Source organism: Aureobasidium pullulans (assembly GCF_000721785.1).
Source record: "Aureobasidium pullulans EXF-150 unplaced genomic scaffold scaffold_8, whole genome shotgun sequence".
In the NCBI taxonomy this organism is placed as follows: domain Eukaryota; kingdom Fungi; phylum Ascomycota; class Dothideomycetes; order Dothideales; family Saccotheciaceae; genus Aureobasidium; species Aureobasidium pullulans.
Genome location: NW_021941028.1, coordinates 724,773 through 747,223, shown reverse-complemented (window position 1 = coordinate 747,223; position 22,451 = coordinate 724,773). Strand labels below are relative to the sequence as shown.

At 50.8% G+C, this 22,451-nt stretch overlaps 11 protein-coding genes across 11 annotated transcripts; 5 read left to right on the top strand and 6 right to left on the bottom strand.

Moving 5' to 3' along the window:
- Positions 1-74: 74 nt before the first annotated feature.
- Positions 75-2,036, bottom strand: M438DRAFT_364987 (uncharacterized protein). The gene is made up of 4 exons (XM_029907759.1): positions 1,494-2,036; positions 1,273-1,441; positions 965-1,212; positions 75-910 (listed from the first exon to the last, which is right to left on the bottom strand). Exons 1-4 carry the CDS (start codon positions 1,585-1,587, stop codon positions 150-152), a joined length of 1,272 nt encoding a protein of 423 aa, XP_029761186.1. The 5' UTR covers positions 1,588-2,036; the 3' UTR covers positions 75-149.
- Positions 2,037-2,382: 346 nt separating this feature from the next.
- On the top strand, positions 2,383-3,061 carry M438DRAFT_334838 (uncharacterized protein; the record flags this gene model as incomplete). The annotated part of the gene is made up of 4 exons (XM_029903756.1): positions 2,383-2,432; positions 2,488-2,646; positions 2,706-2,753; positions 2,809-3,061. 4 exons carry the CDS (start codon positions 2,383-2,385, stop codon positions 3,059-3,061), a joined length of 510 nt encoding a protein of 169 aa, XP_029761185.1.
- A 1,244-nt stretch (positions 3,062-4,305) lies between these two features.
- M438DRAFT_354999 (RNA-binding domain-containing protein) lies at positions 4,306-5,682 on the bottom strand (the record flags this gene model as incomplete). Its single annotated transcript, XM_029907000.1, has 3 exons — positions 4,306-5,263; positions 5,319-5,423; positions 5,480-5,682. The coding sequence occupies 3 exons, from the start codon at positions 5,680-5,682 to the stop codon at positions 4,306-4,308; spliced, it is 1,266 nt and encodes a 421-aa protein (XP_029761184.1).
- A 1,191-nt stretch (positions 5,683-6,873) lies between these two features.
- Positions 6,874-7,896, bottom strand: M438DRAFT_345205 (scytalone dehydratase). The gene is made up of 4 exons (XM_029905395.1): positions 7,737-7,896; positions 7,553-7,608; positions 7,061-7,490; positions 6,874-6,999 (listed from the first exon to the last, which is right to left on the bottom strand). The coding sequence occupies exons 1-4, from the start codon at positions 7,759-7,761 to the stop codon at positions 6,980-6,982; spliced, it is 531 nt and encodes a 176-aa protein (XP_029761183.1). The 5' UTR covers positions 7,762-7,896; the 3' UTR covers positions 6,874-6,979.
- Positions 7,897-8,574: 678 nt separating this feature from the next.
- On the top strand, positions 8,575-10,382 carry M438DRAFT_354997 (uncharacterized protein; the record flags this gene model as incomplete). Its single annotated transcript, XM_029906999.1, has 2 exons — positions 8,575-9,999; positions 10,050-10,382. The coding sequence occupies 2 exons, from the start codon at positions 8,575-8,577 to the stop codon at positions 10,380-10,382; spliced, it is 1,758 nt and encodes a 585-aa protein (XP_029761182.1).
- Positions 10,383-11,076: 694 nt separating this feature from the next.
- On the bottom strand, positions 11,077-12,579 carry M438DRAFT_345202 (uncharacterized protein). The gene is made up of 3 exons (XM_029905394.1): positions 12,510-12,579; positions 12,326-12,395; positions 11,077-12,273 (listed from the first exon to the last, which is right to left on the bottom strand). The coding sequence occupies exons 2-3, from the start codon at positions 12,341-12,343 to the stop codon at positions 11,341-11,343; spliced, it is 951 nt and encodes a 316-aa protein (XP_029761181.1). The 5' UTR covers positions 12,344-12,395; positions 12,510-12,579; the 3' UTR covers positions 11,077-11,340.
- An 828-nt stretch (positions 12,580-13,407) lies between these two features.
- On the top strand, positions 13,408-14,278 carry M438DRAFT_374238 (uncharacterized protein; the record flags this gene model as incomplete). The annotated part of the gene is made up of 2 exons (XM_029908490.1): positions 13,408-13,599; positions 13,649-14,278. The coding sequence occupies 2 exons, from the start codon at positions 13,408-13,410 to the stop codon at positions 14,276-14,278; spliced, it is 822 nt and encodes a 273-aa protein (XP_029761180.1).
- Positions 14,279-14,350: 72 nt separating this feature from the next.
- M438DRAFT_204991 (uncharacterized protein) lies at positions 14,351-14,815 on the bottom strand. The gene has a single exon (XM_029899367.1). It carries the CDS (start codon positions 14,720-14,722, stop codon positions 14,423-14,425), a length of 300 nt encoding a protein of 99 aa, XP_029761179.1. The 5' UTR covers positions 14,723-14,815; the 3' UTR covers positions 14,351-14,422.
- A 406-nt stretch (positions 14,816-15,221) lies between these two features.
- M438DRAFT_318049 (glycoside hydrolase) lies at positions 15,222-16,913 on the bottom strand (the record flags this gene model as incomplete). The annotated part of the gene is made up of 1 exon (XM_029902771.1): positions 15,222-16,913. The coding sequence occupies one exon, from the start codon at positions 16,911-16,913 to the stop codon at positions 15,222-15,224; it is 1,692 nt and encodes a 563-aa protein (XP_029761178.1).
- Positions 16,914-18,103: 1,190 nt separating this feature from the next.
- Positions 18,104-18,973, top strand: M438DRAFT_334831 (uncharacterized protein; the record flags this gene model as incomplete). Its single annotated transcript, XM_029903755.1, has 2 exons — positions 18,104-18,498; positions 18,559-18,973. The coding sequence occupies 2 exons, from the start codon at positions 18,104-18,106 to the stop codon at positions 18,971-18,973; spliced, it is 810 nt and encodes a 269-aa protein (XP_029761177.1).
- Positions 18,974-19,517: 544 nt separating this feature from the next.
- M438DRAFT_345198 (SPRY-domain-containing protein) lies at positions 19,518-22,380 on the top strand. The gene is made up of 6 exons (XM_029905393.1): positions 19,518-20,485; positions 20,540-20,760; positions 20,812-20,939; positions 20,987-21,230; positions 21,292-21,912; positions 21,964-22,380. Exons 1-6 carry the CDS (start codon positions 19,803-19,805, stop codon positions 22,092-22,094), a joined length of 2,028 nt encoding a protein of 675 aa, XP_029761176.1. The 5' UTR covers positions 19,518-19,802; the 3' UTR covers positions 22,095-22,380.
- Positions 22,381-22,451: the final 71 nt, after the last annotated feature.

Below are 22,451 nucleotides of genomic sequence, written 5' to 3'. Positions count from 1 at the left end.
TGATTAAGAATGGTAATTAGGTACAAGCAAGGATGACACTTCATGGTGCATCATGATCTCGAGCAACTCACACTCCCCTTCTCCTTCCTTGGTATGGTTGAAAGCAAGTAGAAGTAACCGTCCATGTCAGTTCATTGATCCATCTCAAATCACTCCTGTACGCTCAAGCGAAGCATCTCAGCCTCTGGGACCATGGTGTAGTAAGCCTTCGTGCGCTTACTGATCTTCTTGGATGGTCTGTAGTTGGTGTCCTTGTCCGTAAGGACAGATCCGACCCTCTTGCGGCCTCTGGGAGCTCTTGAGGGGATGGCCACCAGGGGGCGAGGTTGGTGGATGACACCCACGCCATTGGCAGCGTCTTTGACGCATCCTGGAAACTGATCGCAAGATGCGTGCATGCTGATGTCCGACAATTTTCTCATGGGATCTCTATCAGCTGGTGGAGCGAGTCCCTTGCTGTCCATGGCGCCGTCCATCATCAAGACACCGTGTTCGATGAGTTCGGGAACGATTGCGCTGGCGATCTCTCTGACCTGGTCGCTAGCAATTCTTGTCGTATGTAGCTGACGGGTGGGAAGAGGCGCATGGATGGACTCAGACAGCGGTGCTCCATAGGTGTAGCCTGATGAGAAGTCTGAAGATGTGGTGAAGTCACTGAGGTCGAACTGATCAACAACGGCAAGGTCCTGCTCAAAGAAATGGAATGGAGGAGAGCTAGTGGGGTACGAGAACGGTCCACCGACCCCCGAATTAGCCATAGAAGGAGGCACAAAGTACTCGCTTTCTTGAGAACTGGTGCTCTGGTTGTCGACAGGATAGAACATGGGAGGTATCTGGTTGTGTCTGAAGACATCAGGCTTCTGGAAAAGCTTGCCATTGGGCCATGAGATGCCGGCCTTGCGAAGGATACCTGTGTTGAACATCAGTAAGACAGGACAGTAGATTCAAGTGCACAAGCACTAACTCTGAGGTGCATGCACCCATTTGAAGGTAACGATGTTCTTCTTAGGACGGAAGTGGAGTTTGCCCGAAGCTGCATCTGGGTAGAAGTGACCTTCAGAAAGGCTGACAGTGATGCGTCCCACATTGTCGGCGATGTAAAGATCCTTCTGGTTGCGAATAACTCTGTGGAACGGAGGAAATAGCATCTTGACGGTAGGTGAGTTGTTGACTGTGGCAGGGAAGTTGCCGTCTGGGTTGATTCGCTCGACTCTGTAGCATAATGCATTAGTTTTGCCTAAGTTCAAGTCGATCTGGGATAGCATGACTGACGCAACTGGGATTCCATCTACTGCGACATGCATTGCCAGCGAGATTTGACCGTCTGCATCATTGGGCAACTGCAAGACTGGCCTGGACCACGAGTGTAAGGAGATCTTGAAGGGAGTGCCGCGAGGCAGTGAAGGAATATAGGCATTGAGTGTTGGAGTTACGCCGATTGCTGTTTGACTCGTCAGCTTGATGGTCAAGAAAATGGAGTTCAGGTCTCAGACGATTGGCAACGCCGAAGCATTCTGTGCGAAACTCTTGGATGGGAGTTCCAGACATCTGCGGGAAGAGCAGAATGTCCCAGTTCTCGAAACGCATGATGGAGAATTGAAGTAATACGCTAGTGATGATGCGATGCTTGTCGAAGAAGCAGAATTGATGCGAAAGTGAAAAGTTCACATTCGCGACTATGGTGGATGAGTTGGAAGAAAGAAGTTCTGACTCGAATCGATAAAGATTGATGACCAAGAATGTGTCTGGCAGGGAAGGAGCAACCAACGCTGGACCCTCTTTTGACGTCGATGCAGCGAAGAGGGTCAACCACGAATATTTCGATCAACCTTGAATACTTGATCTTGCCGTTCGTCGAAGATGTCATTTCGACATCTTTTAATCGGCCTTCGTGTACTCGAGGGACACCCTCACTGTTGGCCGTCGAATACAAGCATTTCGACTCCAGCAAACCTTCCTGTCTTCCCTTGAAGATTCCTCCAATGTGTTGGACATGGTAGGAATCTGGAGAGGGGAACCAAGGCCTAATATCATCAAACATTATGAGAATTATCATGTGTCGAAGAACCCACAGAAGACACAAAGGCTCTCGCACGAAGGCCTCAATGGGATGTGTCTTTGCATAAGACTCAGTCGTTTGCTTATCAGAAACCATTGTCCACGACCCTGTTAGCGTTGACTAGCAAAATAGTGGTCTCCCACAGTGGGAGTCACTGTAGTCAAACGACTCAAATGACCCAAACGACCCAAACGACTGTAAACTGTTAGCTCTTTCTCCGGTATGGAATCCAAGTCTCGTTCCTACCAGTCTCGGAGATCTCTCATCCATCGTCATCATCCGACGACCACAAAACGACGCAACTATTATCATTCTTCGCAACCATGACTCGCCACGATGTTCCCAAGGGCCTAGAGGTCCAATACGTCAAGGAGTAGATCTGCGTCTTGTCGTTTACCCCTGGAAATTCACTAATTGTTATGCGTCAGACTTCCCCTCGGCTACTGCTTTCGCTGGAGTCTGTGCAAGCACGTGGTGCTGAGAGATGACATCAACAGACCCGTCAAGACAAACACTTGCGGCCATCAGACCATGTGGACCGTCTTCGTAGACCGTGGTACCTGTCCGATTTGCGAGGAAGCAGAGAGGTACGCATGACAAAGATCTCATCATGTAACCGGAACTCCCAACTCATAACTTTCGACAGACTCGCTGCCGCCACTGGCAGATTCGTCAAGGAAGCAGAGAATGCCTTGTAGATCTTGAATCCACCTCTTCCTCTCTTTCATAACACTGATGCATTCTCATAGCAACACACCCTTCACCATAACCTACAACATGCGCTGCAGGCACATAACCTTCAAAGCACGCGGTGTCCGTGGCGAAGACCCTCTCTACATCATCTCGTCGAACCTGACCTCGACAAAGGACAACCCGCCAAACTCTCTGAGTGGAGGCTTCTGCGAACTGTGCTACCTCAAAGTCACAATGGCCCGTGGTATGAAGGCTTGGTCTTGGGACCAAGCCTTGCTTTCACGCCCCGGACTTTCCAGATTGAAGTGATGAGAAGCACCAGTGGTAATTAATTGGGCTCGCTAGACGGCCACCTCTTCGAACTCTGGCCATGCCGCCGAGATGCAGTCGAATTCTACCCAGTCGAGGAAGGCGTGTCTCGTGCGAGCGAGAGTCTTCGTTTACTCCAATGTTGAGGAGCGGGACAAATGTGGATGACATAGGATATGTCTCTCGCAAGGAAGGAACAATCGGTGCAACTGGATGTTGGGGTATCAATGAGCGTAAATGAAAAACATCTCAACATGATTACCGTTCAATTTGATCGTCAGCCGAAAGTGTTGCAATGAATTCGAGTCTGCTGTCCGAGAGCCGTCCGACCGGTCGTAGATCTCTTTGCCGCCAGACCTTGGGAATGTCTCGATGAGATAAACCACCATGATTGCATTCTGCCCCGGACATGGTCCTGATCGTAAAGAGCAGGCTTGGAGATTATTATCCGTGGCTATGTCCGAAGAAGATGACTGATCGAGACATGTATCACCTCACTGATGATACGGTCGAGAGATCGGATCTCAGTGTAAGAAAATGGCAAGATCGGTGACTTTTTTATCGATTGTAGCCATGAAGCTTGGACTATCTGTCTTACAGAACACCCTCAGCTACATGACTCGACATACTCTGCCTACTGAACATAAGCAGAAAACCGGACATGATCGTTCGTCATGGACTTGCAGGTACCTCGAATGTCTCTGAACGACATGTCAAACGCCGTGTCAACCTCTCAAGATCATCCCCAACAGAAAATTGACAACATTGAAACAAGATCGTAATCAAAACATCTCGAAAGAATCAAAAATCATACCATTTTCGCCCTCCTTTTGGGTAGTAAGAAATTGGGAAACGCAAGGGTAATAGTAAGCCAAGCAAATAACTACATTGGTGTTTGCCATCGGAGGCAAAGCATAGACATTCCTATACTTGCACACAAAAAAACGATGAACCAAGAGAAAGAAAGAGATAAGAAATAGAGAAAAGACTGAACGAGGCCATCATCGAGTTCAGAAAGCGTGCAACTTTTGTAAAAAGAGCCCCATCCATCCTTCGCCGCATGACTGTGTTGAACTCGTGTTGAATAGTAACTGCTGAAAGGACTGACGCCGAGAGGGGGAAAAAGAACAAGGAGGTCGTGAGGGGGCATGCAATAAGCAGGATAGATTCGTCGAAGTAAAGCCAGTCACATGAACCTGTCCAACTCCCGCTAAAAAACCACTCAAGGCTCAAGGAAAAACTGCTTACTGTTGATGGTTAGAGGCGTCTGGCGACCAGAACTGCTGCTGCTGCTGCTGTTGCTGCTGTTGTTGCTGTCCACCCACTTTCATAGGAGCGAAGCCACCGTAGTGTTGAGGAGGCATGCCCATGGAAGGGTAGACCGGAGGTGGGGGAGCAGGACGGTAAGGGGTGCCGGCAGGACCAGAGTTGTTCTGGCTGCGACCCCAGCTGAGGCGGACACGAGAGTTACCGATGGGGTATCCCTGCATCTGGTTGATGGCCATCTCAGCAGCGTGGCGCTGGACGAACTGGACGAAACCGCAGCCCTTGCCAGGAGGAATCTTGACGTATGTTATTTCGCCGAAGCCCTGGAAGAAAGAGCGGAGCTCGTCTTCAGTGACGTAGCCGGAAAGACCACCAACGAAAACAGTGGTGTTGTTGGGGTCGGTGAACTGGTTCATTGGCTGAGGAGCACCGTAGAAGCCAAGCGGAGGAGCGCCCATGCCATACATGCCGACGGGGCCACCGGGCATACCGCCCATGGCACCAGGACCGGCGTGCTGGTTCTTGTTCTTGGGAGTGGCAGTGCTGATGCGCATAGGTCTATTACCGCAGTAAACGCCCTGCATCTCGGTGAGAGCACGCTGTTGGTCTGCCTCATCGGAGAAACGAACGAAACCGTAGCCGCGAGAAAGACCGCTGATTGGGTCGGACATGATCTTGGCCGACTTGCAGCTAGGGAAGCGGTTCTGGAAGATGCTGACGAGGACGTACTCGTTGACTTCAGGGCCGAGATCACCGACGAAGATGGAGTACTCGGGGCCACGGTCGTCGCGGCTGCGGTCAGCAAGGCCACCACCAGAAGCCCAGTTGAGCTTGAAGGGGCGGTTGGAGTTGGGGATAAGAGAGCCGTTAAGCTGGAGGGCCTTGGTGGCAGCGTCGGGAGTTTCAAAGTCGACGAAGCAATATCCAGCATTACTTCTGGCCGAGTGCGGTTAGCGTTGTGTTCCCAAAGATGTCGGCTCGAGTCACTCACCCCGAGAATTTGTCACGGATCATCTTGACGTTGACCTGATAGCCCATGCCAAACCAGACACTTCTGACGAAGTTCTCATCAATCCAAGGCTCGAGCTCGCCCATCCTGCGATTGTCTTAGCTGTGTTCACACGATTTTCTTCTTTCTGAGATTTAACATACCACAAGGTGGTCTTGGGCTCGCCGCCGGACTGGGATCCAGGACCGGGGGCCGATCCAGGTGCGCCTGACGGGGTAGGGGGGAATTGGCCCTGTTGGGACTCGATGGGCTGGCCCATGGGGGGCTGCTGGGGCTGAGCGGCGGGGGCGCCGGCCTCCTCAGGCTGTTGACCCTGGAAAGAGTCGCCAAATTGCTGGAAGCTCATTTTCGAGGTGTTGATGTTGTGGTAAGTGGTGATAGATTAGAAACGCCGAGATCTGTACAGTTATAGTCAGCGATGGGACTCGGCAGTGCGTGTGAAAGTGGAGTGTCGCATACTCACAAATCCTGCGGCGAAGTGAGGAGTAAGAGATGCTTGTCGCGATTGTTAATCGACGCAAGTTATTCGGAAGCTCTATTGAAGCCGAAGATTATGGCGTGGGAAAGACAGGTGAAGAATCGAAGACGGTTCGGTATTGTTCGATGCAATTCCTGAATGGAGACGGTGAAAGCTCAGACGAGTCGTGCTTGGGCCGAAGGAAATGTCCGTTGACGATAATTCACTCGCGAATCTGTCACAACGGTTAGCGCAAATTAGGCGAGGTGTGCGACAATGGGCTGAAGCAAGGTGGAGGACGGTGGTGGTGGCAATTGAAGGGTGGTTGTGACTGGAGTGTGGTGAAAAGCCAGCTCGGCAGCCTCGGCGGGGTCGAGGCTTCGCGGCATCAACGCGACAGCTCCAAAGTGATTGCTAGCTGATGGTGACGATGGCTGGGTTGTGATTCGGGAAGGCGCGCAACAAGGCGGCCGAGATGAGACGTTTGATGGAACACGGAGTTGGACAGATGCAGCTCCTCACGGCGACGCCAATAAGATGGCGAAAGCAGAGTGGTCGTGGAGATCGGCTACCAGGGTGTCGGGAGGAAAGTGATTGTAGAAGAGTAAAAACAAAAGTGACATACCGGCAGCACGGGTGCAAATAGGAGCAGTAGAGGCAAGCAAAGGACGAGACGAAAGACGACGAAAGAACCGCGTAATAGCACAAGGAAAAGATGCTGTTTGCGCGCGCGAAAGGGAGTCGGGAGGAGCTTTGATCGAGCAACGTCGAGACAGAGAGAACTGCCAAGTTGACCGTTGTGCTTGCACGTGACAAGCTAGATCGCTCCTGCCTGACGCAACCTCGAAGATCTGTGGGGTTTGCCCTCCAAAGATAGGGGGCCGGAATTCGGGTTCATCAATCTTTCCATCATTCCAGTCTTTATATTGCTTGCCAAGTACTAGTCACGATTGCGCATTCAGGAGGAGAGACAAGTCCAGTTATCGGGAGGCTTTTCGAAGCACGGGGCTCACCGCACCGCTCCGGGCAACACCATCTCAGTTCAGGATCGAGGAGCTTCAAGCATAGACAAAAAATAAGACTTGGATTCATTCATTCATTCGCTAAATTGACAATCGACCCAGGCCCAGCCGGGCTCCATGCATAAGTTGTAATCACTCGAAATGGATATCTCTCAACGCCATGTCTATGCCTTCTCAGGGATGCCTGTCGCGAGCAACGTCAGTAATCAAATCGCGCAAAGAACAAACTAAAGTATCAAACTCACCAGCAGCCTGCTTGGCCTCGCCGAAAGAGTCTCTGCCACTGGCAAAGACCTTGTCGAAGTCGTACTCGAACCAACGGATATCGGGGCTGAGTCCGGCGAACTTCCACTCGCCATCGACCTTCTTGTACCAGTGCTTGTTGGTGCTGTGGGCGTGGCCCTTGACAGCGACGGTTGATCTCGACTCGTCGGTGTACTTCTGGTGAGGTACACGGAGCTGGTGCCAGCCGATAATCTCAGTGTCCGAAACCTTCTCCCATCTGGTGCCACCAATGAAGTGCTGAGTCTTCAGGAGAGGGTCTCCGAGGACGTTGGGGTCAGATGCCATCTTGACAAACTCCTCGGCGGGCATGGCCTCCCAGATCTTGTCAAGGAAAGAACGGTAGTCGATGATGAGCTCGGGTGCAATGACAGTCTCGAGTCTCTTCCAGTCCTGGCAAGGATTGTCAGCCCCTTTGACCCATACGTCGATTGAAATTCTGCGCATGTGCTCACCTTGGTGTCGTAGCTGTCTGCCCAGTTGAAGCAGGCGGCCATGCAGCCAAGCATTTCTACAGGTTATTAGCATTTCTAATCAAGTCGAACGACCGCGTGCTCGGTACACAGGCCAAGTTGAAGATTGTATGCTTCATCCAACCTGGACGCATATCTGCAAGGGTCGATTATCAGATGCACTTACCCTCGTGTGATGGGTAGTTGGTCATGGTGTTCGTAGCGAATGTGAGATGATGGGAATACTGGAAGACCAGCGACCACAGCGAGGAGTTCTACATCTATATAGCTGCCATCAAGGCACTTTCTTCTCGGGAATTTAAAACATTGGATATGCTGTCTGCCCCACCATGTCCGAACGGAGTTGTTTGAGGGGCCGAAGGCTGTTTCTGTGCGAGCAATCCTCAGGTACCAGAATGCTCATCAACAATTTGCTGATCTCAGGGCTTCTGTGGAGCTTCGCATTCGCATCTTCGAGGCGATGACTGCTCCAACTGACACAATGATGTTTCTGTCTTTCAGTCACGCACAATATTCGATAGAAACGGACACAATACCTCTGCAAAGCAAAGAAGTAGAATGCCAAGATGGTGCTAGAAATCAAGGTGCCGCAGGGCTCCAGCCGGACCGCATTTAGCAGCCCCCGCTTCACGCTTCGGAGTTTTTTTGAATCGCTGTGCGCGTCATGGTGTTGAACGCGAAAGGCCGAGTAGCGAGACGTGAGATGTCGCAGGAATCGTTGGACAAGAATAGATCGGAGAATTCATGTCTGACCTGAGTTTGGACTAACCATCATCTACTAGAAGCAAGAGTCCTGCCCTCATGCATCAAGTCAAGGAGGAGATGGATGCTTGCATGGATGGGCTGGTGGCAGGAAGACGCGCGAGATCATGATGGCAACGGTATCACCCGATCTGGCAATCTGTTGATTTGGGCGTCACAACCAAACAGCAAATTCAGACAAGTCAATCAATGCAAAGCATACAGACCAGATCAAAGACACATTCGATTCACCGTCGTGCACAATGGATCATGACACGTTGAACACAGCGTCAACGTATCTGAACAATCTCCTCCTTGCCCGCGGACTGCTCCGGGACAGCAAGGCACTCGACTTTGCCAAACCGACTCGAGATACACGAGCTCAGATTATCAACCTCGTTCACGATCTCCTACTACGACGCGACAGAGACCAAGAGAACCGCGAGCAGATTGCATTGACACTCCGCACCCTCCGTGCCGATCAAACGCGCAAAGATGGCGACATCGACCGACTACAACTACGCCTCGACACACAGGAGCGCTCCCTACTACAGGCACAGACCGAGGCCAGAAATGCTAAGATCGAAATGCGCAAACTCGAGTCGACCACGAAGGCACTGAATGATCAACTGGGACGACTGAAAGCATCCGTGTCGCAAATCAAAACACAATGTGCCAATGACGTGCGGAAGCGCGACATGCACATTGAGCGTCTCAAGTCACATCTCCAGGGTCAGCAGAGAGGAAACAAGGGTGGTCTTGTCGCACCAAGCATTTCTGTCGGTGGAAGAGGTCCACACTCGTTCAATGCGTCAGTAAGAGACATCTCGGACCCAGAATACAACCTAAAGCAAGAGACGACCGACTTCCTCACACAATTGAGCTCTGGCCTGAGCGATGAAAATGATGCTCTGATTGAGATGATTCGCGGAACATTGACCACGCTGAGAGAATTGCTTGGAATGCCTGATCAGAACTACGACAACACTGTTGGCGACATGGAGAACGAAGATGGCACTCTTGGCTTTGCTCACGGATCCCTCGCCGAAGAGCTAGAGTCGATGCTGGAAATGCTCAAGACCGTCCTGACCAACCCCAATTTCGTCTCGATGGACGAGGTGGAAGCAAGAGACGATGAGATAGCAAGATTGAGAGAAGGTTGGGACCAGATGGAGGCTAGGTGGAGAGACCTGTTATACATGATGAACGGCTGGTGCACACGATTGGAAAAGAGCGGCGATACCATCAACCTCGATGATCTTAGGAAGGGCCTTGGCTTGGGTGTCGGACTCGAAGCTCCTCCTACTGCACAGAAACTGCGCGCAAGCCAACATACGCGCTCCGACAGCGACCGCGATAGTGGTATTCATACCCTGAGCCCAACACCCTCAGAGAGCCACGCAGCTCCACCAAGCACCACAAAGTCGCAAAGAAGCATAGACCCTCCAGAGTTCTTCAACCTCAAACCTCGAGGAGGACAGCGTACGCTCAACAAGATGAGCCACAATGTACAATCACCGCGGAAGGTTGCATTCGCGGTGGATGCCTCGGAAAACATTGATCCAGCCGCATTAACCCCAAGCAACTTCGACACCCCCAGTATCGTCAAAGCTTCTGCAAACAGGTCATCGCTTCCCGTACGCCGGCAGCCAGGCTTTACCCCTTCAAGTGGCTCACATGACAGACTGGTAAGTACTATCACCTATTCGTATCCATACTTGATCTAACGAGGAAACAGCCTTCTCAATCACGCGGCTCTTCACCGCCTCGAAGACCTGTGGATTCACCTTCCGAACACATCGCACAACAAGATGATGAAGAATTGCAGGAGGATGAACAGCCTCGAATGTCGGTCGAAGAAAAGCTGCGTCTTGCACAAGCCGAAGCGGAAGCTGCAGGAGGCACACCGAGCAAAGGTCCCGATGAAGCCTCACAACTCGACCTAGACATCGACGAAGAGATAGGCAAGTTGAGAAGTCCCGCGAAAAAGACCAAGATCCAAGGAAGGCCGAAGCGCAGGAAGAGCACCCTCAGTCCGGAAGAATTGGAAGATCTTCTGGGGCTAGAGTAACGAAAAGAAACGAACACATCACCCATCCTTTTAGTTGAAAGCTTACGGACTGTTTACGACCCCAATGGAATGCCATTATCACATCCATCACTCTTAGCTTGCCGATGTTAAGTCGCTTCGATATTGCACGTGCTCTTGTTTGTCCAGCCTCGTCATGCAGGGAGCAAGGATCGTGAATCTACTCGGTATCGGACGGCAAGTCATCATTTGTCGAGAGTCAGCATACCGTGAACGATGGGCGGTAGGCCGAAGAAACCATGTCGGTGTCATGCAACTCGATTGTGCATGTTCTGCCCATATCGCATTAATGAAGTCGCGGCGGTTGATTGGAACGACGCGTGAATCCTTGGATCCAATCGGCTTCACCACACAACCGCCCTTGATATTGGCTTCCCGTACAGCACCTGCTCGATCTTACGGGTGTGGATGCGTGGATCGAGATGATGTACGGAGAGTAGTGCAGGACAAGTATTGGCAGAAATGGTACTGCAGCAACATAGACATCAACATATTTTCACACCGTCCTATAAGGATCCATGGTTCTATGGTAGGTGTTATAACTTTCAAGCTAAATCGAATGCATAAGGCTCGCAGGTTTGGTTACTACATGCTGAACACGCCCTCTCTCTAGAATGCCAGATCTGGAGTTGAATTCTTCAGTTTGCTCTGATTATCTTACCAACTACCTTGGTGTCACCCAACACGAACATCGCTGCGCGGTAGGAACATAGTGTTGGATGGTCCTTTTCACCCTACGAAAATGATATGAAGAAGCCGAGATAGAGAGATGATTGAGCGTCCTCGACCGCTTTGTATAGCGAAAGACTTAACTGATAGAGACGCTTGTCTTCTTTTCGAACGTGTTGTCAACAGAGTCCGGACAGCATGATGAGCAGGGTAGCGAATACCTCGTGCCGAGAAAGATATTCGAGAGCAAGTCCCAGTATACAGACCGCAATTACGCACCTTCCGCACCTTCTCCACTATGCCATCTACGATACGTGTCACCGTCCCCATCAAACCCTTTCTCCTTCAATGCTTGGCCGATGAGCTCCATCCAAGCCTTTTCGAATCGTTCATCGCTCAACATCATTGACCACCTACGTGTCTGGAGATACACGTACCAGCGTGGAACGTACCCCGCAGCCTCCCAGTCAATTAAACAAGTAACAGAACCGTTTTCATCGATCAGGATGTTGCATGCGGCGAGATCGCAATGAGAGAACACAAAACTACTTTCAACCTTCAGCGGAGAGAAGTAGTCGTTGGCCTCTTTCAAAGATGCCAGCCGGAGGAGCGAAGGGTACAGCGGATCGTACTTTGCTCGAGGTTGCAGCGTGAGATTATCGATTCCATATCCGGACACGGTCTCCATAGAGGGTCTTTGGCTGGTGGCGAGACGTTCTACGTATCCTGCAACCGTTTTTGCGATTGCTTCTTGTTGGGGATCGGTGAGAGATGCCCAACATGAGTCGAGAGTTTGGCCTTTTTCCCGGTCCAACACCATGAAGGATCTGCGATCAGTGGTATCGTTCCAGTAGTGCACCACTGTTGGTACCGGTATTCCTGAGAAGTGGCTTTTCACAAAGTCGATTGTTTCGGCCTCCATTTGCATCTTCTCAAGAGAACTTTTGACTTTCCAGATTTTTCCGGCGAACTCCCACAGCGCTGCGCAGTCGCCAGCACAGTAAAAAGGCTCAAAGCCGCTCGACTGGGGTCGAGCATCTGTAGTTCGCAGACGAAATTCTCTACCCAGCTCGTCGTCCCAACGAGCAATCGCGTCAGTCCGGTCTAAAGAGTCGGCTAGTTCACAAATGTGCTCGCGGCCAACAAGCCATTTGTGCTCTCCAATCTTGGAGATTGAAGATTCGATCGGGGGCTCCAGTTTTCTCTAATTTGTCAGAGATGAATTGTACGATGGATTCGATACTCAGCTCACTCACCTGTCCATATTCCATCATCGTTGGCGAGAGAAAGCAGAGTAGAAGTCAACAAGTTTGAAGTAGTCGACACCTAGAGTTTTGATCACTTATATGAGTACACCGCTTATTTTCGCATATCCACGCTTGAATTGTTGTGAACCTATCAACAAGATTGTTGCCGTTCGTCGGCGCTTGGCTTGCATACCTACTTCTTCCACTCTGTGTCACCATTGGCTTGCTGCATTCTTTGAATATGCGACGCGTCGGGGTGCCCACTATCCTACGGCTGCGAGAACATCATGCCCATAGCAGACAAGGAAGAATGTGATATAATTCTCATCTCATCAGCAGCTGACCTCTGTTACGAGTCCGTTTGGCATGGCGGCACGGTATCGCTGAACAATTGATGTTGAGAAGAGGCTACGATGTGCACGCGCAGGGCAAGAGGGGAAACCGTGCACCAATCGGCTTCATCACACAACCACCCTGGAGTTTCGCTTCCAATCATCACATCTTTGCAAGCGCTGCGACCGAGCAACATGCTTCTATTACCTGCAATCACACATGCGGCTTTCCAATAGTGCCAGGAAGACGATTATGCGAGCTCCCGCCCCGCCTTCTTTTTTTCCTTGTTCGGTGCATTTGCAAGTCATGATTTTCGCTATCCGGCATGGCGTGCGTGGATGTGTGTGCCTTGTGTCCTTGTGTGGTGCGAGGGTAGAACGGTGACTGGCATAAGTATAACTACAATCGCGCTCTCGATTTCTCTTCTTCTTTTCTTTCAGCGAGACCTGTCAAGCCTGGAGCTGACTATTAGTTTTTTATTTTACTCTTTTTCTTCTTTCTTATCCCCTTACTCACTAATCGAGCCTGGTGCTCCTAATCAACAAACTCATACTATCAACTATTTTGCCCATACCACAATCCCCAATAATCACCTTTTTATCTTTTATTCTATTCACTTTTGATCTTTCTTGTCGCTGGTCGGCTTGAAATCACCAAACTAATACTCAGCTCTTCTTGCTCAAAACTGTCAATCTTACCCGGTGCACATATTACCGATCAACTTTCCAAGAAATAATACCAGAGATACAACAATCATAATGGCAGCAGTACAATTGAACTTCACACTCAGGACATCGTCCAACTGCAAGACAGTACATCTTATCGGTTCATGGGATGGCTACAAGAGTCAACTTCCACTTTCTAAGGACTCGGCCAAACAAGGTGGCTGGAAAGGCACATTCAGATTCCAAGGCTCGACACTGAAGCCTGGCTCAAGATACTGGTACTACGTAAGGACGATCTCCCACTTCTAACATGACTATCCTGACAGTTGCACAGTACATCATCGATGGCTACCACGTCTCCCACGACCCAGCCCGTGAATCCACCACCGAGCCCACCACAGGCCGCAAACTCAATATTCTGGATATCCCCTCCAGCAGAGCCACACCAGCAGCTCCAGCACCATCGTCCAAGTCCCACAGCTCAAGCCACAGTAGCCACAAGCACACCCGCCGCACAAGCGAACACATCCCCAAAGGCCGCTCTTTGTCGCCATCCCAAATCAAGTGCCCTCGCCCCAATCGCCCCCACGAGACCCGCACAATCGCCCGCGAACAATACAACGCCTCCTCCGTCGACCGCCTCGCCGCCCACATGTCTCGCGCCAACATCTCTGACTCTGACTCCGACTCCGATTCAGATTCCGACAGCGATGTTCCTTCCCTCACATCATCACGCAGCTCTGCTTCCTCATCACCTTCTTCTGCTACGTCTAGATCTTCATCGGCCAGTTGCTGTACTTGCAACCGCTTCGGCATCACCAGATCTGGAAACAGGGTCAAGCTTGACTGTGGAGGTGACGTTTGCGGATATGAGGATGGTAGTTGTTCGGATGAGAGCGAGGACGAGAGGGAGAAGATGAGGGCTAGAACGACCAGACGCCAGGGTATGGTTGTGCGTCGTTGAGAAATCGCTTGCTTCTACCTCGGATGATCATTGAGGTTCACGCTCCTTTTTTACGACCGGCCATGCCTTTGATGACGAGTCACGTTCATTACGACACACGCCCCGCCATTTACGATTGCCATTGCCAATGCGTTTTTCTGGTTTTTACTTTATTTTCTTTGTCAGAGATGCAGATGTCTGAGCGTTTGTCACTTGAGCTGGTTTCTCTTGTGACACCAACAGACTTTCTGGTACTCTGCAACCCCCTTCTGCGTCGCACGACACACAGGGGGATGACATACTGATGCATCGCAATTCCGAAACATGTTTCTCGAGTTTTGCGACCAGCACTTTCTGAGGTGGAAGAGGCAAAGGGGAAGAGGAGAGAAGAGGAGAGAAGAGGAGAGAAGAGGAGAGAAGAGGAGAGAAGAGGAAGAGGGTCAATGTATGGACGCAAGTGGCCATGAAGATCTTGACTTGTCCTGTGCGAACGAATGTATTCTGCGAAGAAGGCAGAAATGCAAGCAATGTTGATGGCTTTCAATTCAGACAAATGCAATACAAAGCTAATCATCTTGAACATCTCCATCGACTCACAACCACGCACTCCAATTGATGCCTCCCCGTGTGCTAAATTCTGTCACTTCTAGCCGTCTGCCATGCCCATGCCTGGGGTCATTTCGGTCTGTATAAATGCACAATCTTTTCAAGATCGCTCTAGTCGTCCGCAGAGAGGCGCTAACTATCACGCTCTCAATGGAGGCTACCTCTGAAAATGTTACAATCGTGCATTTCTACAGCTCTATGCGTGACAAAGTTGAGCGCACGGGGAGTGCAGCATTATCGGATGTTCAAATGTCAAAATCGTAAATCGCAATGAAGAAAGCTATCATACTCATAAAATCATAAACCCCATCCATGTCCATGTCTATCCACCGCAACTGCTCCTCCCTCCACCGCTCAATCACTGCAAACTCCCCTTTGCATAAACTAAATAATCATTGCCATAACCATCCACATTCCCCGCCGCCTCTTTCCCATCCCACAACATGACACCCCCCAAATTACCCACATAAAGCTGTCTGGCAAGACTGACCTGATGGCCCAACCCAGCACCCTCCACATATCCACTCCCCGCCGCCTCTGTAGCTGCAGCACCGATGAACAATCTAGTCTCATTGTTTGCGGCGGTCAAATCGTCACTCCATGCAGCGAAAGAAGAGGCGAATCCGGAAGAGGAAAGATCGCAGGAGGGATTGTTGTAGAATTGGACAAAGACGAAATCGCAGAGGGCGAGGGTGGAGAGGGGGAGGGAGGTGTCCGGGCGTGGGCATTGTGGTGCGGCGGAGAGGTAGTAAGCTTTACTCCTATCAGAATTGAATAGAGCGCGAAGGGCGTGAGCGAATGTGGTGTATGAGGTTGAATCTTTGCTCTCGTTGTCGAGGTCGAAGCCATCGATGACGATGGATCCGAAGGGGCGAAGAGAGGGATCTAACCCATCGCCCGCACCAAATAGATCCCAGAGATTTTGAGCTAGTTGGATGGCTTCGGTGTCGGAGGTGAATGTGACGTTGGAGTAGTATCCTCCCAGCGACACTAATACTGGTTTTCCTAGTTGTTGGCAAGCTGTGATTTCAGGTGCGAGATCTGTGCAATCTTGCAACCCAGGAGCGTGGAGCTGTTGAGCGCGAGTGCTGCCTTTACAGCTAGGACCGAAGCTTGCGGATGGGAAACCACCATTTGTGAAGAAAGAAGTCACAAAAGCTAACACAACGATATCGACGTTGGAACTCTGACACAAGGCAAGAAGGTCACCCGTTTGCGTTGTGGGAGTTTGACCGTAGTAGACTGCAACGTTGTTTTTGCGCGTGGGTTTGAAGGTATAGGACGTGCTTGTGGGTTTTGGGATGGAGTTTGATGTTGCTAGAGCTTGTGAGTCAGCTGAGGTGATTGTCGTGTTGGTGCTTGGGCTGTCGATGTCTGAGCTGTATATCGCTGGAATTGGTAGAACAGGTGTTGATGATGGCGAGTCAACTTCAGTCGTGTTTGAGAAAGGTACTGGTTGAATGAATGTGGTGACTGGCACTGGAAGGTATGTTGTTCTAGTCAAGGTTCGAGTGACCCGTGATCTTGGAGATGACGAGCTCGGAGTCGAAGTGGATGGAGATGCTGTGTCTGATAAAGAAGAGCAAGGTACAAGCGGACCTGCTCCACCACGACGGCAAGCAGTTGCGGATGGCTCGGTGACGACGTTGCTCGAGGTTTCTGTGGCTGTACTCCAGAATACAGGCACGATGCTAGATGTTGCATTGTCGACAGTCACAGTTGACGATGCTACTCCCGACGCAGATGTAAAGACAGCCAGCAGACTGGATAGTAAAGCTTCTTGCTCATGCAGACGGTCGTTGATTGCCTTGAGGAACTCAAAGACATCCTGCGGCAGATCGGATAAGCCTTCCTGTATGGAGGTCACGGTCTCCATCAGTTCAGCAGCTTCTGTGTCCGGCGTTGAATTCGGTATGCTTTGTAACGAGGTGGTAGTAGCATCGCGACGATCAATTTCGTGTCTGTAAGGACGGTGTATGTGTAGGCATTGCGCAGCGCAAACGATATATACGAGAAATATGAAGACGTGGGATATCTTTAAAGAAAGCATGATAGCGAATGACTCTTTCTGACTATTACCTACCTCATTGAGGCCATCGCGACGAGTATATATCCATCACGCCGAGACAGCCGCCTAGACAGAGGAGGCTGTCGAAGAATGGAATCACCTACCTGCATGGTCACGCAGAAATGCAGAATACTGTAACGAGTGAGGACGTGAAGAAAAGAAGTGGATGGCATTCCTGGCCCGCGTCGCGTGGAGTCGCGTAAAGTAGTAGGAGCAATGGATCATGCAATGAAGAAATTTAGATGATTGGGGTGTCGGCTGACAAGAAGGAATTTGCGTCGCTGACCCGAAAACGGGGAGGCTGTTGGAAACAGATTCCTCGTATGGATTTTTCATGGCACCCGTCGAGACCCGAGGATGATGTATACCTTGCCGCTGCAGAGAAGTCTGTGTGACACGTTGGTCTCTAGCAAGTTCTGGCGAGACATGTTTTGTTCGGGGATCTGATCATCTTGGAAAGGCTGTATGACGATAATCGAGTTGGATTGAGGACAGATGGCCCCCCTTGGTTCTCGGAAGCGCGGATGTCAAATTGGAGGAAGCTATCAAAGGGTGTGATTCGCGTAGCGGTACGGAGAAAGTTCGCTTGCGTCAGAAGTTAGAACAAAGACGCGCGGGTGCAGCTATGGAACCAAGGAGCGCATGGACAACTTACAAGTAGCCATGTAGAGAGGAGGAAACAAGGAAACAACATATACATAATTCACTCTAACGTTTACCATGTCGAGCTTGATTGACAAGTATCGAAATGTAAAAAGTGATAGAGGAAAAGATTAGATGTATTGATTGGGAAGGAGCAGGTCTTGGCAGAAGCTGGTCGAGAACTCACGGCTGGAAGAGGTCAGGAACCATCTCAGCAAGACACCAAGAAGTGGACAACGCCTCACGGAACCGGCAAAAATGCTCGCTCAGCGCACAACGGAGTCAAAGTGCCTGGCACCATCTCTCCCTTCCCCCTTCATCCATCAATCTCCTCTGTACAACCATCACCACCGTCCGATTTCTTGATATACCACTCTCAATATCCAAAACCTGCCCACATTCCGTAAAGCCTGCGAATAATCCACACCACAAATCCATCGAGACAAAGCCACACCGCCGACGACGGGCGCAATCCAAGTCGTCGCCTCCAGCTTTCCCGACCCACCCACCTGCCTCCCATACCATCCACAATGGCAACAACTCCTTCGCAAAAAGCCTCAGCTAAATCGTCTGTCAAACCGAACAAGCTCGTCGTTCTTCGTATAGCTCCCCATCTGTTGAAGAAGTTCAGCCCGCTGTCTGAAGACGTCTCTGAGCCATCGCCCACCGCCTCTCCTGCGCCTGCTTCAACCCCCCTCATCAACGCTCCGGCACCAGAAGCTTCAGAAACAAATGGCACTCCTGTCCCCGGCACCGATGCCACTGCCACAGACAACAACTCCCTAGCTCCTCCCCCAGCTACCAACGGCAAGAGGAAGGGTGTTCCCGGCCCCAAGCCTGGCACAAAACGAACTGCAGCACAGGCTGAAGCAGGTCCAAATGCAAAGCCTAGAGGAAAGCCTGGCCCCAAGAAAAAGCCTCGTCTGTATGTGACTCGTACATTAACCATACCTCATTTCTTTTGTATACTGACACATGAGTCCAGGGCTGACGGAACCATTGACAGAACTGCCGAGGGCACAAAGAAGGGACCATTCGGTGGTGTAGCTCCTATTGCTACCCACAAGCTAGGTCCCAAGGCCAACACCGGAGCCATCAACGCTGGCCTCCGCGCGCTCGATAGATCTGGCAAGCCATGCCGCAGATGGGAGCGCAAGGGTCTCCAGCTTAAGAGCATATCCGGCGTTGCGTGGTCAGTCGGATCGTGGGCTGCACCACTCAAAGACAACTCTTCTTTCAGTGGAGATGTCAAGAGCGAGAACTCGTCGAGCAGCCAAGCCGACAACGTCAGACTCGCGAGCAGCGCAATCCCCAGCGATAGGAGCAATAGCGGTGAAGGGGCCAAGCAGGACAATGCTCTCGAGAGCTCGCCTGCCCCGGTATTGGCCATCGAGGCATGAACGACTTAGACGCTACAGATATGTAAGTCGACACGATCGTCCAGCACTCATACTACAGGCACTGACAGGTCTCAGTCTTATTTTTTCTCTACACAACATCACTTCGATACCCAATATTACGATGTTTCCTGGCGTCATGTATACATACGACCAAGCTTTTTGACAGTAAATCACAAGCATTCAAGCAATGCAACCGATGAGGGTTTCTTTTGTTTTGGGAGCTTCAGCATGGCGTTATGTAGCTCAGAGGATAGCGTGATAGCGATGGCGGTCATGGGTTCTCTTGATCGGAACTATGGAACGGACAGACTGGTGAACGGCGCTATAAGGAGTTCCTCTTGCTACTGTACATTTCATGATAGGATAGCTTTCGACATTTCCGATATACAATACTTCAAAGTTCCCAGCAGTTCCAACAAGTATGCTTCCAGGCTTTGTCGGGTGGTGGCATGTGATACAGACAGGGAGCTCTGACTATCGGGCTTGGCATTACTTATGGCGGAGACGGAGACGGAGACGAACGGAGCGTCATCTTCAGACGCGCGAATGGGCAATGACAAGCTGCAGCAAGTAACAAGGGCGATTGATGCACGACCCTCCAAGCTCACAGCATACACGGCCAGGATAGCTGTATCAGGATCCATAGATAGCACAGCGGAACGTTTGTGTGCAAAGCAAAAACAAAGACATCGCAGAATGCCAGCAGAAGCATCGTCATGATTGCTCGCTCCGTGTTTCTACCTTGATCACCTCGACACCGACACATGCACACGACGCCAACTCGACAGCACGACAAGTCTCCGTCTCAAATACTTCTTCACAGAGCATTATGACCAATCCCTACCCATACTCTCCATCTTATCGTCGCCTAAATCAACCTCTCTCCACATCGTCGTACGCTTCAGTCGCTGCTGGCGCGGGCTCCCAGTCGTCTCCCGCTCGCTTCGGCGCTCTCTCCCACCTTCTCCATCCTGAAGACGACCCTCCGACGCGCAATAACATGTCGTCGACCAAACAGCAAGATCCCTGGCATGCCACTTCTTATCTCTCGACCAAGATGCCCGATCAGGACACCCCGCCATCCCCTCCACTCTTCATCCGCCCCTCATATCTTCGCAACTCGCGCCATGTCGAGAGGCTCGAAACACACCACAACCTAGAAGTCGCCGACTTTGATGAATCGCGCCGACACTCGCTTCCCAACTCCTCCCCTCAAGACCTATCCGCGAACATCGGCAGTGCCACCGTCCACAGATCGAGGAAGAGTATCATTCAAGACTACCTAGTTCGCAATCCTCAAAGGAACAGTGGCCCAAAGAAGCTACCGACATGTTGGAGCGACATAGACAAGTGGCCTGGCCTTGAACTGTCTGCTGGAGGCACCGAGGTCAAGTTCACTGGCTCCACAAAGACAAGCGATGAGGCTGCCTCCATCCGGAGCGACCATCCTATGCCAAGGGAGGTTGGCATATACTACTTTGAGGTTACCGTCCTATCCCGGGGGAAAGAAGGGTACGCTCCCTCGACTGCCATGGACATACTAGATACTAATTGGCTTTCTTCCAGTTTGATTGGTATCGGCTTTTCCGGCCCAAAGGCCAGCCTTAACCGCTTACCAGGCTGGGAGCCCGAATCGTGGGCATATCACGGCGATGACGGCTTCAGCTTCTCATGCACTGCCAGTGGGAAGCCATACGGTCCCAAGTTCGCCGCCTGGGATGTCGTCGGTTGTGGTGTCAACTTCGAGACCGGGAGCGCATTCTTCACCAAGAATGGTGTCTTCTTGGGTCCGTACTTCTGTATTCCTTCTTACTACCCAGTACTAACTCCGTCTCTAGGCGAAGCATTTCATAACGTGAGAGGCGACAAGCTGTACCCATCTGTGGGTATGAAGAAGAACAACGAACACCTTCGAGTGAATTTCGGTAGCGATCCGTTCGTCTACGACATCGACTCTATGATGGAGGTGAGTATATCTATCTGTCCCTATGGTACTATGCTAACGCCATACAGCGTCAAAGGGACAGAGTAAAAGAAGACATCAACAAGACTTCAGTGGACACTTTGGATACTGCCCATGACGAGACGCTATTGATCCAGGAGCTCATAGCGCAATACCTCGCTCATGATGGCTATGTTGAGACTGCCCGTGCCTTTAACAAAGAAGTTCGGGACGAGAGAAAACCTCTATATCTGGACGGGGATACTGTCTCATTATTCGATCCCTCACAGGACATTCATGCCATCAATCGACAAAGTATGTGCTTCCATCGCCTACTCCCTAACGCGCTCACCTTATTATGCTGACTGGTTCTCAGAAATACGTGCAGCCATTCTCGAAGGAGATGTTGACAAAGCGCTGAAGTATACGACCACCTACTACCCACACGTTCTGGAGCGAGATGAGAACAAAGACATTTATTTCAAACTTCGCTGTCGCAAATTCATTGAAATGATGTGCCGGGTAAATGACCTGCAAACAACAGATCCGACTCCCATTGCCCCGAAAGCAGTTGGCAAGCTGCCCCAAAAGATGACAGAGTCGAACGGTGCATCATTCGATCAACAAATGGAGCTCGATGACCAGCTACACCGGGAATCACACGCACCAATCATTCCACCAATGCCTGTCCCATCGCCTTTCAACCCTGAAATACGCTTTGGTGATCTTTCAAAGGACGACAGGATGGATGAAGCACCCGACTCCTTCAGGCCATCGCATTCCACGAACAGCGAAAGCTTGCTCTTCGATGCGCTCGAGTTTGGTCAAGAATTAAAAGAGGAATTTAGCAGCGATCCTCGACCTGCCGTGCGAAAGGCGCTGGACGACACCTTTGCTCTGATTGCCTATCAAGATGCTCGAGAATCTATTGTAGGCGGTCTTATGGAAGGTAAGGGCAGAGTAGAGATTGCTGAAGAGGTCAACAGCGCGATATTAGGCAAGTGATGTATTCCTTTTCATCAGACGTCATCATGCTAACAGAATACAGTGTCACTTGGCAAACCATCGTCTGCCGCTCTGGAAAAAGTCGTCGCTCAAGCAGAGGTCTTGGTAGACATGCTGAGTACGGATGGCGGAGCTGGCGCATTTGTGAACGTACGCAAGGACTGTCTGCAATAAGAGGCGCAAAGTCAGGGCGGGAGACTATATTATTTCGATTCGATCCGGCGTGACGAATACTACGCATTTCAACTGGAGTAAGGAAGGGGAGAACATCTTTCTTTTTTCTTGGAGTGCTGCACGCATGCTCGGCCCTCTTTTTTCTGTACATGTCAGGACATAACACGCCTTCATTCCAGTCAACCAATTTTGCATCTGCGACTAACTACAATTTTCTTTTCGTGTCTTTGAGTTGATTTTACAGGCTTGTATACACGAATGATTCATAACATCAGTCATTGCGCGTCCGCTGATGACTCCAAAACCATGCTGATTCATAATGAACTCAAAGGCAGATATGCGAACATCGCATTCGAG